The following is a 16,814-nucleotide window of genomic DNA, read 5'->3' as shown; positions in this document are numbered from 1 at the left end:
TTTTTTTTTTATTATTTGAAATTGGATTCAACCATGAGAGACAATGAGACAGGAATCACATCAACATTAAATAGATTGAAATGACTGACTTTGGATCTAAAGAGACAACCTGCTTCTTAAAGAATCAGTTTTGCCAATGATTGAGCAAATGAAATCAATGCACGTTGCCTGAGTTTAATCATTCCCAGAAAGATATCATAAATCGACAGTAGCTACTTTGCAGCATGGTAAGACTCAAATAAAACATACACAGAGCATCTTGAAGACAGTCTCACTAGAGAGCTTGTGCTCTGGAATTATTTGGTATTATTAATGTGATTCATCATGCATTGCGCAACATTATTTCTTTCCAATAGCTTATAAAAAGTGATATTATTATTCTTTTCCAAATATAAACTTTCTCAAGATACTTATACTTACTTTATTAAATTGTTCACGGCATCTGGGTCATATGCCGTAACCTGTCCTATAATGCTGCCTTCCTTCACGTCTTCATCCACTTCCATCAAGTAAGAAATTTTGCTGAACACAGGGGGCTCATCTATATCTTCCACTGATATTTTGACCACTGCAGTGTCCTTGAAAGGCCCCAGGTGTAAGAATCGTGGATCAGGATGAGTGTTACTTGCAACCACTTTTATAGTGTACAACATTTTGTTTTCAAAATCTAAATTCTGAAATTAAATAAAATAAGAAAAATTAGCATAATTTACAAGACATCCTAATAAAAGACAATTGAAAAATTTGATAACTCACTTTCTTAATGATAACAATAATTCTGCTTAAAAACCTTTCCCAGATATTACTTTGTCAGAATTTCAAATCAATCATTGTTTTACACTACATTTACATATAAATGGCTAACTGAATGTAATGGTATCCACATTAAAGGTGAGCCCTACTCACTAATGTATTTCAATTATTTTTTGTAGTTGTAGGCAAATGAAGTGTTATTTAATAGATGCACAGATTAGGTATTATTATTATTATTAAAATTATACACAGTTAAAAGCAGAGGAAAGATAGAAATTTGTTGTAAAAATGATTTGTACTTCAATAATCTCATCATTTGTGGAAAACAAGGTATGAATGGAAAAACTGAGACCAAGACAAAGTAAAATGTTCAATATTGAGTTGAATTGTTTTATGTTAAATTCCAGAATGTTCTTTCACAATGCATTTTAAAAATCTAGAAAACTATCATAAAACACATAACATGTAATATGCACATATTTCATTTACTTAAATAAACTATCACACACAATTGAAATATTTTGAGAAGTACACAAAGGTCTGCCAGTGACATGGTGGTTAAGGCTGCTGAATCCCACATGACTAACTATGCTGTTTGAATCCGAGACCTGACAGCAAGAAAAATATTCTAGGTGCAAGTGCATATGTGTCCAGATTCCTGAAGGAAAAATGGAGGAAGAGGGATTATGGCATGACCATCCCCCATGGGGGATGCTTTCTCTCCTTCCTTTTCTCTCTCTTTCTCTATGTACAGGAAGCACATGCGCTCTCCAGCAAATTACAAAATGAAAATAGAAAAAGAAAAGAGCATAAAATTACAGTTATGATAGGACCAGCAGATGGTTACATCACTGGACTTCCACGTAGTCGACCGCGGTTCAAATCTCAGACCTGGTGGCTTAAATTCATGCCAGGTGCCTGTGCGTGCATACCCAAGATCCCCAGAGAAGAATGGAGGAGAAGGAATTGCGGCATGGCCATCCCCCCCGGGGGGGGATTTCTCACTTTCTGTCTCTCTCTCTCTGTCTTTCTGGTGAGCGCATGTGCCCTATAGCAAAAACCTCTCCCTCCCCATAAAACAGAAAACAACAACAACAACAACAAAACAGTGATGGCTGTATGTCTATTTTTTTCTTTCTTAAAGAAATACAATACAGGTTCCTCTGAGTTTTTATAATTCTTGTTTGGTATTGTCTACCATAGCATAAGCAGCTGTAGTTCTAACTAAGCAGTTGTAGTTTTAACTGCTATAGAACTATCAATGCTAATGAAGATGCTTAACATATTTAAAGTAAAGTCACAATTATTCCCATTTTCATGAAGTCTAGGCAACATGTAAAAGATGGAGAGAAATAAATCCCAACTTTTCTTCTCTTTACTGAAAAGCAAAAAATTAAACTGTAGCACACTCAACAACAACAAAAAATGAAGACAGCAAAAAGAAACCTGTTTGACAGTTATAATCCCTTCCTGTGTATCCTTGTCAGTGATGACATCAAACATATCTGCTCCATCTCCTTCAGCAACGCTATATTCCATTTCAGCATTTTCCCCCACGTCTGGGTCATAGGCTTTTATCCTTCCAAGATGGGTTCCGAGAGGTACAGACTCAGGAGAATTAAATTGATACGTACCTGGAAATTAAATCAGAGCTACTATGACATTTCATCTTAGATAACAAAATTCTTGCATTCCCTCTGCCTTTTTCACTTAAATAAATTAATTTTAAATTGAAAGAATATTTCACTATATTGAATTGTAAGCTGTCTAAAATTGTAGATTTATTAGCCTGGAAAAATAATTTACAAAGGCAGAGCTCTCCCATTTTGTAAATGAGAAGCATAAGTCCCAGAAAGATGAAGTGAATGTCCCAAGGTTATTTAGATAATAGATGGTAAGCCTGATATTAGAATTCAGAACTTTTGACTTAAAAGGACATGAAAACCCATTATTTACTGCTTATCTAGGGCATTCAAAATTGTCATTGTACATTATTTTGTATATTCAATGATTTAAGAGAACACGCATTTATTATTTTATTCTAATTCAGTAGAAAATAATTCCACACTGTCTCTGTTTTTCCTCTGTTGTTTTATTTGCAATATCTTTATGTGCGTCATGATTTTTTTTTTCATTTTTTGCAGGTTCAGCCAAACATTACATTGCATTCTGATGTCCCTAAAACCATTTTAGTCATAGTTATCATTCACGGAGCAATAGAGAAAAATATTTAAAATATTAGTGAGAGTCATATAAATATTTTAATTTAAAAGTATTATCATTTATTATTTGTTCTGGAGAGAGATTTTTGCTATAGGGTATGTGTGCTTAACAGAGAGATAGACAGAGATAGAGAGATAGAAAGCAAGAAATCACATCCCTCCCCACCAGGGGAAGGATTGCAACGCCACAATCCCTTCTCTTTCATTCTACTCTTTGGATTTTGGACATGCACGCACACATGTCCCGCATGAATTTTAAGCCACCAGGTCTGGACTCAAACCACTATCAACTATGTGCGAGTCCAGTGACATAACCATTATGCCATCTGCTGGTCCCATATACAAATATTTTTAAACATATAAAATGAGCTGAGCTCTACAAAGTCAGAGGTCCTGTGTGCTAATTTATTTACTCTCATACTAGTCCTCCAAAGAACATATCAGGTATATCACCTTTAAAGGCAGGACCCAAGCAAATTTTTCTATAGAACTGAGAAAGGAGAATTCAAAACTAAGTTTCTCTGAGTTCAAAGTATATTCTTTTTCCCTTTTGTTTGGTGGTTAAGAATATGAGTTCTGGGACCAGCAGTTAGCATAATGGCTATGTCACTGAACTCCCAGGTGGTCGACCGTGGTTCGAGTCCCAGACCCAGTGGCTTAAACTCACGCCAGGCGCATGTGCGTGCGTGCCCAAGATCCCGAGAGGAGAACGGAGGAGAAGGGTTTGCGGTGTGGCCATCCCCCCTGGGGGGTGATTTCTTGCTTTCTGTCTCTCTGGCTGTCTGGTGAGCGCGCGCTCCCTATAGCAAAAAAAAAAAAAAAAAGAATATGAGTTCTGAGTTCCGAGGCTCAGCCACCGTAGTGCTCAAATAACATTACCACGCGGGAGGCTGGAAGGTGCACGGAAGAGACAAGCTCAGTTCTTGGGCCAGTGTGACTACCAGGCCCAGCTATGTGCCTGTAATCCTCACTGTCTGGGAGGCTGGAGCAGGGCTGTGTTAAAACAAATCTTGTCAAAATACCCATCTCTGTCTCTCTCCCTTCTTCTCTCTCATTCAACTCACTTCCAGTTTCTTTCGTAAAATAATAATAAGCTTACAAATACCATTACCTGAGTTTCTATTCTCACTACTAATCAACTTAAATTCTTCAAACTTTGATGCCCTCATCCACAATGGGAGGATGATAATGATAGCCATTAACTCATAGTGATTAACGAGGATTACATGATGCTATGTCTAAAACACATTCAGCCTAGAACCCACTATCTTACTATATCGTTACAGTTCTGAACTTTTTGTTAAGATGATAATGGATCATAGAATCACAGAGTGTCAAGTGATTTGACAGTTCATACGTTCTCACTTTGTATTTAATGAATCTGAAAGCAGAACTCAGGTTTATGTTATGTGATGTTATTATCCACATTATCAGTAAATAGTATGTTTAACATGTATCATAAGTATGTAACCACTAATCGAAGCCAAATCCTCAAGAATTTTGATCGCCCAGAAGTATTTTACTGTTCTCAAATCAGGCATATGAATTTAAACCTGAGCCCATGAAGAACATTTCACGATAGGGCTCTTTATACTTTTATTCACTGCCACATTAAAAATTTCAGCAGGGAATTAGAATGTTTTTGCAGAATTTCATAAAATGCACAAAATCCATGGCTTAAAACGTGTTCTAAGATGATGACAACTAAATCACTGTTAATTACATTATTCTTTACAACTTATTAATATAAATACTGCAGAACTTTTTTTTTTTTTTGGAGAGATTTTCGCTATAGGGCGCGTGAGCTCGCCAGACAGACAGAGAGAGACATAGAGACAGAAAACGAGAAATCACCCCCCAGGGGGGATGGTCACGCCGCAATCCCTTCTCCTCCCTTCTCCTCTCAGGATCTTGGGCACACATGCACACGCGCCCGGTGTGAGTTTCAAGCCACCGGGTCCGGGATGGTTTCCAAGCCACCGGGTCCGGGATGCGAACCGTGGTCGACTATGTGGGAGTCCAGCGACATAGCCATTACACCAACTGCTGGTTCCCATCTGAACTTTCATATGTCTAAAATGTCATCATAGTCAAAATTTTCTGTAACTATAGGTGCCACTAAGAAAATACAAAAATTTTGGGACCAGCAGTTGGTGTAATGGCTGTGTCGCTGGACTTGCATATAGTTGACTGCGGTTCGAATCCCAGACCCAGTGGCTTAAACTGACGCCAGGTGCATGGGCGTGTGCGTGAGTGCCCAAGATCCTGACAGGAGAATGAAAAAGAAGGAATTGTGGTGTGGCCATCTCCCTCGGTGGATGATTTCTTGCTTTCTGTCTCTCTGTCTCCGTTTCTCTGGCTAGTGCATGCGTCCTATAGCAAACATCTCTCAAAAAAGAAAGAGAAAATAAAAAAACTTTGCCAATTAAACAAAGCAGAACTGAATTTAGCACAGAAACTGATTTCAGAGATGTTAGCCATCAGCGAATTTGTTGATGAATCCATTAAATAATGGGTTATAATTTTTAAGTACAAACAAAATAGCTAAGGCAAGACAAGTGACAGACACAGAATTTGAATCCGGGCAACCAGACTTAAAAGACCACATTCCTAAAGAGGAGGAAGGAAAATAATGGTATGATTATAATACACATTGGAAAACTTTATTCCTTTTCAGAAGACAGAAAAAGCATAAATTCACCAAGGAAGTTCGTATTCTTGTTTTCTCCCTCTATCTACTTAAAAATTGATGAAAATGAAGTCAGCAGGTGGTGCAGTGGGTCTGCTGCTGGATTCCCATATCACCGACCCCAGTACAAGTCCCAGACCTGGTGCCTTGAAAATCATGCGTCCCTGAGATTCCAGGAGGGGTGTGGAGGAGAAGGGATTGTGACACGGCCATCCCCTCTCGGGGGGTGGTTTCTCACTTTTCTTCTCACTGCCCTGTCTCTTTCTCTCTTGTGAGTGCACTTGTTCTATGGCAAAACCTCTTAAAAAATGAATGAAAATAATCATCAACCCTATGAATTTATGGGAAAGTGTGTTTTATTTTGTGGAGTAAAAGGTTGTAAATTTACCTATATTCATAAAATAATAGTAAAATTGCTAGTAAAATTATTAGTCTCTGTTACTGGTGTTTTGCAGATCATTAAATTTTCCTTACTCTGGGGGAATCGAGGAGGATTGTTGTTGACATCCGTCAGCGTGATGTTCACGGTGGTGGTCCCTGATAAGCCTCCCATCTGACCACCCATGTCTTTTGCCTGGATGACCACCTGGTACTGTTCTCTATTTTCTCTGCTCATGTCTGGCAATGCAGTTTTTATTATGCCTTTTGGAAAAAGGACACAAAAGTTATTGCAATTAAACCACTGAGTTTTAAAATTCAGCTAGGCAAGATCCATTTTACAGAAGTTAATCATAACAAATGGATAAAATGTTGGAGTACTTAAACACATCTTTCAATCCATAGCCAATTTAACATAATTCACAGAACAGAAAGAATTCTGCCCTGGGCTATTGTTCCCAAAATGGGTTTTGCTAAATCAGTTCAAATATGTTTTGATTAAAATATTAACATCAGTAAAAACTCTTTAGACAAAGTGAGCTTGCTTAATTTTGATAACTGCCACATTTTTTAGGTTTTGAGTATTTTCTATGTCACATAACGTGCTGAACCTCTGCAAAATATTACATTTGGTGTCTTACACTTGAAACCAATACCATAAGTTTAAACAACTAAGGATTCAGGTAATTTATTTCAATGATAGAAAATTTGTTTTGGTTTTCGTAGAACTGCAGGTAACAAATGAAAACAGGGTAGGTTTTAAAATATGTTAATAATCTCTAAATGGAATACGCATCCAAATATACTATATAATAATAAATGAGTCAAGTATTAAATTGTGTTACCTGATTCTGGGTCCACTGAAAAATATGGCTGTCCTTGCAATATACTGTAGACCACCTTGGCACTGTTTCCGTAGTTCGCATCGTCTGCATCTGTGGCAGTGACTTGAATAACAGATGTACCTACATGAAGCACCCCCCAAACACAGACACTTAAATACTTCTGAATTTGAAACATATTTCTGAAAAATTACTGCTGGTAATTTGATGCATTAGACCATGTTATGTGTTTGAGGTAGTTTGTTTAAAGCTCGTTGCCTCAAAACATCAACAACAACAAAAAACTACTTTCGCCTTAATTCTTATTTTTTAACTTAAATGTATCTGAATTTTATTGTTTCAGTTATTCAAGAAAACGTAATGCAAAATCAAAATATATATTATCTCAAAAATGGATATAATGAGTCCAAATTATGCATGCATTTTTAATTGATTGACAATATGGTGAGGGGCAAAAATTTCTCATTAACTGTAATGCACCTAGAAATTTTAACTAATTCTAGGTATATAACGATAAACCCAATATTTATAATACTCTTGCTGCTTTTTCTCTGGTAAATTATGTATTACACATAGAATGAAAAAAGAGGACTTACTTTTATTAATAAACAAAAAAGATAGAATTGATCTGACAAGTTTTTTTTGTATACAATAGATATCAAATTAGAAAGCGTTTGAACCTCTCCTTAAAATATACACAATATATTTAGTAAGATATGTGAAATATTATGTCTGTTGACATGCTACATACTATTGGTTATTTGAACCACATTTGTAAATCAATAGATATTCTCCAAAAGATAGTTTGTACATAACCATGTGTCACACACAATACTGCAATTTAACATTATTACCCATTTAATTTTGAATTCAAAATTTTGAATTATTCATAACTTTCAACAAAACCTGTTATCTTTTAAAAGATAAAAGTGCTTCAAAGGAATTACTTTCAGGGATAACCATAAAGGTGTAAATTAATGGAAATTTTTGTTGTTTTCTTCTAGATTCAAGATGTGGATGAATCTATCACCCTTAACTGAAACCTACTATGCATTCCCTGGGGCAAAATGAGTATTTTTAAATACTAGCCAATATATTATCCATAATATTTCTGGTTTTGATTCTGCCTTTCACAAAGAATTTAAAAGATTTTGAGGATAATATATTGAATTTTATAATGGATTTGTCAATCGTTTAATCCCCTCATGTATTACATGCTCATAAATTCTCTAATTGCATTTAGTGACTTTTTCTCAAATTTTGTGAGTATATGCTTATGGAAATTATCAAAGTTAATGTATTATACATTGAAATTAATATTAACAACTCATTTTCCACCAATGTTTTTGACTATCAACACATGAATTTATCAACAGTTGTTTTTAATGTTTTCTCAAGATTAATTAACATCAAAAGATAACTTGAGTTCTTCCTCCAGAGGTCTCTGTTTCTCAACTGTAATGAAATTAATATGCCCCATGAGTACAAGGAAACTCTATGTACATACCGAGTCTATCACAACTGCAAACTTTTATCATTGGAAATAATCTACCATGTTTGACCTAGACCAAAGCAAAAGTGATACAGTGACATTTTCCCCCTATAATAATACTCAGAAATAGTATAAAAATGTACTTTCTTAATATGAGAATATACTTTAAATAAATAGCATTCAAAAAGTTTACAATTTCACATGTAAATATAAATTTGGGTTTCTGATTTAGCTTTATTCTCTTTAAAAAAAATAATCCTATGAGAATAAATGTAAGGTTTATTTATTTATTTATTTATTTTGTAGGTTTTTTTTTTTTTTTTTTTTTTTTTTAGTGTTTTTTTTTTTTTTTTTTTTTTTGCTATAAAGTGTGTGCATTAGCCAGAGAGACAGAGAGAAACAGAGACAGAAAGTGAGAAATCACTCCCATGAGGGTATGGCCATGCTGCAATCCCTTCTCCTCCGTTCTCCTCTTCAGATTTTGGGCACACATGCACAATCGCCCAGCATGAATTTCAAATCTCTGTGTACAGGCCCTGAACAGCAGTCAACCACGTGGGAGTCCAGTGATGTAATCATTACACCATTTGCTGATCCTGGTTTATATGTTTTATTATTTATTTTTGCTGTAGGGTGTGTGTGCTCACCAGAGAGAGACAAAGAGAGGGAAAGTGAGAAATCGCCCCTCAGAGAGGATGGACACTTCATCCCTTCTTCTCCATTCTCTTGGGATTTGAGGCCTGCATGCACATGTGCCTGGAGTAATTTTCAAGCCACTGGGCCCATGACTTGAACCACTTAGTTGGCTGTGTCGAATCCAGCTGCCCCAATCTCTAGGCCATCTGCTGGCCCAAGTTTATAAGTTTTATGTTGATTTTATAAATGTTTCTTTATAAACACAGGTAAAAAATAAAATATATCACTTTTACATTCTTCTACAATATTTATAAATTTCATGTTTTCTAATCTTTTAAAATACATATTTTACTTTTATATTAAACAAAGTTAAGAATATATGAAGTGAAATACAGTGTAGCCTGAAGAACAAATCTTGTAATACATCTCATGTCCAAGGACTGAATATAATTTTGACATCATTATTTTTGGAACTTATATTTTTTATGAGTTTTGCATACATTATACCTTAAACATAAAATATGCTCGGGAATGAAAAAAGTTTACTATAATTCTTAACTTTTTCTTCCCTTAAAGGTACAACTAATAATTTTAGGAATCCTTATCAGAGACAAAGCTTAACTCTTAATATTAAATAAGGAATATTAAAAGTTAACAAATAACTTACTAGCTAATTTTTAGAAAGCAAAATATTTCTCTAGACATAGAAGAAATATACATAAACATTGTAAATTTTGCCATAATTTAAAGGCGGGGCAAGTTTAGATTCTACAATATATCCAAACAATACTAGTTGGTCTCACACACATATTCTCACCTCATATTACTGCAGTATACTATTTCTTAATATGAGAATATACTTTGAGTAGCTAGTATTCAAAAAGTTTAAAATTTCAAATGTAAATGACTTAAAAACAGAAGCCTCATATCTATTTCTTTAACATCTACCTACTCTAACCTATCAGTCTGGTATAGATACAGCTATACTATAATACAGTGAAATATTGATGTATAAATATTACTTAGACATCCTGAATTTTGCTAATTTAAAACTCTTCTTTTGCTAAACACACCTAGTATGGAGAAGGGGAAATACTGCTTTCACTCTTCATCTGTGAATAAAAACTCTGTGGCACAGTAATGTTAGAAAACATTCATCATGGCCTAGTATGCTGTATAAATCTTAAACCTTTTTCTTCAGCACTCTGTCTCTGTTTTATACATATATATGCACACACACGTATATATGCACACGCACATGCATACATATATACATATATATGCATACATACACACATTAATGTTTATATTGCAGAGTTCTTGATAGAATAGTGAAGTCAACTGAAGGACAAAGGAACAGAATCAGTCTAGGAACTGGAAGGAACAAAAGGAAATAAGGGAAGCAGTGTGGGCTCTATCCTACCATGTCTAACAATGCTTTTCTCTTGAGCTCAGTAGAAAAGAGGTCGAGGGACCAGCAGTTAGCATAATGGCTATGTCGCTGGACTCCCACGTAGTTGACCGTGGTTCGCGTCCCGGACCCGGTGGCTTAAAACTCACGCCGGGCGTGTGTGCCTGCATGCCAAAGAGCCCGAGAGGAGAATGGAGAAGGGATTGTGACGTAGCCATCCCCCCTGGGGAGTTATTTCTCGCTTTCTGTCTCTCTGTCTCTGTCTGGCGAGCTCATGCGCCCTGATTGAGTTTATTTAACTTGTCTGAATGTGAGAATAAAATGATGAAGTTATAGAAAGTGAAGGAGGATATTGCTTTTCACAGTTCTGCATAAATCTCCTTGTTTTGATGCCATTCTTTTGTGAGCAGAGGTAGAGAGTACCCTGGTATAAATATCTATGTTGTGGAGGCCATTAACTAGAAAAAGGGTGATGTTTCTAGACAGCACAGGAACGAAAAGTGACCCATGAATTAGATGCCCAGGAATTAAAATCATTCTTTGCTAGATGTACGTTTCTTCCTGTGACATAAACCAGGGCTCATACTACTTGTGTTCATTTTAACCCTAAAATATATCAGTCTGACAGAAGTCATAATAAAATGTAAAATTTATAGAAGGCTTAATGTAAACTAGACAGAGTTTTCTGTACTTGGTTGATGTTAATATTATCCCATGATACACTTAAGACAAGGGTCTTGGCGAACATAGACGCTGTTCATAATCTCGGTAGATGACAGGGTTGGAATGACAGAGTCACTTTGGGAAAAAAAATCTCCATTCAAAATAGTTTACCATGTGACTCAGGTAGCTAGTATTATGGATGTGGCTGGTATATTATTGAGTCCACTGCCTGTCACGGCTATGAAAGGGCCCCAGTTCAAACAGGATGTATTCATTGGTTGAATGATTCGTGTGATATGAGAACTACAGAGGGATTCCTGATTGGAGGTCAGAGTGTGGAAAAAGATCTAAATATGTGTTTTTAGAGCAGTTAGGAGAAATATCCAGTGATCGAGAAAGTATACTTTCAAAACCACCAAATTCTACAAGGATTTACTTAAATACAAAATATATATATATATATTAATGGAAAATGTGGGTATTTTTTGTAAGTCAGTTTTTTTTTTTTAAATTGATGACAGAGGGTAAATACTCATCAGAGACAGATAGAAAGACAGAAAGAGAAAGAAAAAGAGAAAGCACCTTCCAATGGGGAATGATAATCCTAATCTCTTTTTCTTTCTCCATCCGGTGGAGAATGTGGGCACATGGGCATGGACCCAGTATGCTTTTTGTCAGCAGGGCCAGGATTTGAATGTGGTCGACTATGTAGGATCCAACTCCCTTAACCTCTGGGACACAGGGCTGGCTCAGAACATCTTTAATAGATAATATATTGACCACAACAAATAGAAAAAATAAAAAGTAGGCACCTGTCACTAACATTTTAATCAAAGAGTATCCCACTTTTTCAACTGCATATGTTTGTATGTCATCCAAACTGCATGTTCTGATCCAAAGATGCTAATGAGTATCATATTTCATAAATTTACTAACTAACTGGATGGGCACATGAGTCTGAGAGTCAAAATGGAACATGGCATACAATTTTAACAGAAATAAACAGAGACAGAGAAAAAAAAAGGACAGAAACTGAGGGGAGAGAAAAAGACAAAATGAATACCTTAAGAAATAAAAATGGACTAAAACAAGGGACAAATTAAAGATCAGAGGAAACCATTACAAAGAAGGGGAAAATAATTAAAAAAAATTTTTTTTATTTCATTGGGCTTCAATTCCTTCCAAAGCTAATATTTATCTTTTTTGAGTACTGAATTAAATGAAAATCACTAATATAATAAAATTTTGGAATTAAGTCTTTGTGTATTATGTATTTATAGATGTATTTTCTATTATTGTTAATGCATGAACTTTCACTGTTAATATGAGTCGCACATGATCTGATGGTTACTAAATATCATACTTTAGTTTTTCTCTGTAAAATGGGTTATTTGTACTAGTAAAAGCAAAAAAAAAACCACACGTGCTATAATTACTAGTTATTCTTTTATTTTCTTTAAATAAAATGGGGAAATTACAGCAAAAGAGCAACACAATTTCAGGATGTAAAATACATCTATTTTTTAATTTAGACACTATGGAAATGTCTTTTTATATTATTTGTTTATATATTTATATATTATTTATATTTCTATATTAAATAATATTAAAATAAATAAATATTATTTACTATATACTTACTTAATTTTTATATATTTTTATATAATTATATAACAAATGTAAATTTATCAAAATTATAAGATTGAGGCTATTTCCTCCCTTTTACTCTTCTGTGGACTTAATTTGATGGACTGGGATGTTTAATCTAAATAACACATTTTAAAATTCGAATTTTGGAGAATTTCTCTAAACTCTAATAAATTAGAAGACTTCTGACGTACATTTTGCATTAGAAACAAATATTTAACAGTAGAGAAAAAGAAGAAGGCCTTAAAATTGACTGCTATCTCTATATCTAGTAACCTAATATTTTTTTCTTTTGAAAACTGGGTTAGCACTAAGCTGTATGATTTTGGGGAAAATTGGTTTAACTCTGTAAAGATCATTTATATATAAATATTAAAAGAGGCAATTAACCAATGATGGAACCTTTTATGTACACATACTTTTAAACATGAGATGATGCTTTGAAAATGTTTTAAATGATCCAAATTCAATCAATTAGTATCAAAATAGAATTAAATATAGTTACATGTACACATAAGATTTTATAATAGCAATTAGTCTTTAAAACAGTGTGCAGCCTTAAAACGTGAAATAATTCATTTCAGTTTACATGGTATGTTCAATAGGAAAGTGTGGATAAAAATAACATGAAAAGACTTGAAATCTTGTCAAGATACTACCAGATTATTTGATCTTAATTCAGTTGCTTAAACTTTCTGAAATCCTGAGTTCCTAATTAACAAAATAAGGGGACTTAAAGTGTCATTTCTCATGCCTACCACATAAGGTTGTTGATCAAATGAGACAATAACTCAAAAGGAACTTGTCAAATGCAGTCATTAGTTGTTATTAGTTTAAAAACTGCCAACAAAATTGTCCAAAACTCTTGACACTAAATGCTATATCTTTCATTACAGGCAGGAATGGATTCTACTGGACAGTCATTTAGATAGCAGCTGAGTAGCCATGAAAGTGTTAAGAGGAATGTAGGGACCAGCAGATGGCATAATGGTTATATCACTGGACTCCCACGTAGTTGACCGCGATTTGAGTCTTGGACCTAGTGATTTAAAACTTATGCCAGGTGTGTGTGTGTTGTGTGTGTGTGTGTGTGTGTGTGTGTGTGTGTGTGTGTCTAAAATCCCAAGAGGAGAATGAAGGAGAAGAGATTGCAGTGTGGCCATTCCTCAGGGGGATGACTTCTCTCTTTCTCACTTTCTGTCTGTCTCTTTCTGTTTCTCTAGTGAGCGCACATGCCCTATAACAAAAATCTTTTAAAAAGAAAAAAAAAGAAAGAAAAAGAAAAAAAAAAAGATTCAATGGAACAAACTGTTTTTAGCCATCATCTTAGACATAAGTTGCAACATAACAGGAGAAACCAAGATATAAGGAATTGAAAACAATTGAAAATGAGTTATTATACAATGAAAAAGGAGTTAGTTTTAAAATTGTGGTCTCATGCTCAGCAGGTGGTACACTGGTTAAGGCACTATACTTCCACATGGCTGACAGCAAGCAGTTCGAGTCCCAGACGCAGTGACTTGAAACTCACTGTGTGCACAAAATTCTAAAAGAAAAATGGGCTACAAAGGATTGCAGCATGGCCATCCTCCCGAGGGAGTGTGTGGGGGGAACTTTCTCACTTGCTTTCTCTCTGTCTCTCTCTTTCTTTCTGGTGAGTGTACCCATCCTAAAACAAAAATCTAAAAAAAAAAAAAAAAAAAAAAAAAAACCTGAGGAATAAAGGTAGTGATTTTTAGTTAACAGGTTTTATGTTAAAGAGGCCACATATTATAACTATGTCTATAATAATGATCTCATTAAAGAAATAAAAAAGTTAGTTTACATGGATTACTATATACCTACCAACTCCAGACATTTCAGGAACACTGGCAGTGTACAAGTCTTTTGTGAATTTTGGCTCATTGTCATTGATATCATGGATTTTAATGATAAATTCAGACTCCGGTTCCACCTGTCGCCCAGTCTTTCTGTCTATAGCCTTGGCACGAAGAACATAAAGGGATTTTTCTTCTCTGTCTAGTTTCTTTGCAGCGTGAATGTCTCCTGTATTTTCATCTATAACAAATATACTGCCAGCCCCGTCTCCTGTTAATATGTATTTTAAATTTCCATCTCCTTTATCTTGATCAGTGTGAAGCTTCAGAGAGGTAGAAAAGAAGAATTCTGTAAATATATATGCATGTTATTACAGAAAAAAATAATTTTGGCACATATCAATTTGTCTCTAATAACATCACAGAAATACAAATCATGGTTATCTTAATTTTCACTGATGAGAAATCAAGCTTTTTAGTTTTCGTTACACTCAAAACATTCATACATTTGCAATTAAACAACATAAGGGGATAGATCTGAAATAAAATGAAAATTAATATATCTCTTTCACAACACAGCATTTCAAAGATCCTAATGAGTAGAACGTTACCTAGAATTAAAACTCTAGTTTATAAAATGAGAAAAATCATTAACCTAGATCTTGAGGATTAAAATATTAATTAATCTTAATTACATTTAAGATCACTAAACTCAAAGACACAAGAGAAATTTCTGAACTTCAATGATAAGTTATATAAAGATAAGTACAAAACTTATTATAAGTTCAGAATGAATATCTCAATTTTTAACTGATTCTTACTCACAGCAATTTAGAATTGTCTAGAAATATAGGCTTTATATCAGAAAATAAAGGAAGAAATAAAGAAAAAAAAATTTTTTTGAGAAGTTTTTGCTATAGGACACGTGCGCTTGCCAGAAAGACAGGAAGAGACAAAGAGACAGAAAGTGAGAAATCACCACCCAGGGGGCATGGCCACGCCACAATCCCTTCTCCTCTCCATTCTCCTGTCAGGATCTTGGGCATGCACGCAAATGCACCCGGTCTGAGTTTAAGCCACCAGGTCTGGGATTCGAACTGTAGTCGACTACATGGCAGTCCAGCGACATGGCCATTATGCCAACTACTGGTCCCAAGAAATTTAATCTCATAGATTCTTTTGACACAACTTTGAGAAAGTATTTTTTCAATCTCAATATTCTCACTTTAGAGAAGTGATATGTGAATATGTTATAAGACATTTTAATTTTCTATGTGCTAAAAAGCATAACTTTACTTCTGTTTATTAAGTCATGTCTTAAAGGAAAAAAAATAGGATATTTTAATATGTTTTCTTTATTTTGGAATGTACCCACCTGTAAACTAACTTCTTAAAATATAAAGCTGGGCATTAGTTATTTAAAAGAAATAGGTCACGTAATCACAGATGTTTTTAATCAAAAAATATCTTGGAGGTTTTGTAATCCTACACTATTCTGAAATTGGAGACTATTTTTTTATTAGAATGAAAAAATCTAACTGACAATGAATGTATATATTGGGTCAATGGAAAAGTCTTGGTACAATTTTGCCTAGAAAAGCATAGAGAAATAGCTCATGATTTTTCCAATGACCCAAAATTATATAATTATGGGGTAGGATGTGATGTTTTAATGTACGCTTACGTTGTAGGTTGATTATATCTCTCTAATTAGCAAATCCAGCACCTCACATGCTTATCAATTTTTTAAATGGTAAAAACATTTGTAGAAGGTGTATGGGGAAAGGAGAAAATTTGACCAAAGGGCGCAAAATTTCAACTAGGCAGGAGGAATAAGCTTTCCTAATTTTTTGGCAGAGTGGTGAAGTTTCATTAATCGCTTGCACAGAATGATGGCTATAATAAATGATGTATTGTATTGTCCAAAATCACTAACAGAGTAATTTTTAAATAAAACTGGATCCTAACTCACCTATCCCCACCTGCGGTTTCCTTACATCATATGCTTTACGATTCTCATTACTCCTGGCCTCACCTGTTTCGTTGGTGTCCATTTACTTTTTGAATTATTTGACTAACGCAATAACATGATTCATGGTAGCCAAAATTAGAGACTTGTTAGAGACCTTAATTCTCCTTGCTTTTAAGCTCAACATCAAAAAGAGTCATTATATGTAGTTTCTCTGCAATATCTGCTCCACCAACCTGTGAAATCTCTATGGCTACCACTTGACCTTTCCCTCCATCAAATCTTACCTGGGTTT

General features: G+C 34.6%; 1 protein-coding gene across 1 annotated transcript in view; it reads right to left on the bottom strand.

Annotated features, from left to right (window-relative positions):
- The window catches only part of CDH9 (cadherin 9), a 166,644-nt gene that overhangs the window by 33,738 nt on the left and 116,092 nt on the right, over positions 1-16,814 (bottom strand). Inside the window, exons 3-7 of the mRNA XM_006159776.1 lie at positions 14,579-14,873; positions 6,888-7,007; positions 6,139-6,306; positions 2,200-2,387; positions 421-674 (exon numbers count right to left, since the gene is read on the bottom strand). Coding sequence (XP_006159838.1) covers positions 421-674; positions 2,200-2,387; positions 6,139-6,306; positions 6,888-7,007; positions 14,579-14,873 — 1,025 coding nt within the window. The remainder of the gene's footprint in view (positions 1-420; positions 675-2,199; positions 2,388-6,138; positions 6,307-6,887; positions 7,008-14,578; positions 14,874-16,814) is intronic.

The sequence above is a fragment of the Tupaia chinensis genome, unplaced genomic scaffold, assembly GCF_000334495.1.
Source record: "Tupaia chinensis unplaced genomic scaffold, TupChi_1.0 Scaffold000657_1, whole genome shotgun sequence".
NCBI lineage: Eukaryota > Metazoa > Chordata > Mammalia > Scandentia > Tupaiidae > Tupaia > Tupaia belangeri.
Note: the sequence above shows the minus strand (reverse complement) of the source record. Positions and strands in the feature narration are given on the sequence as shown.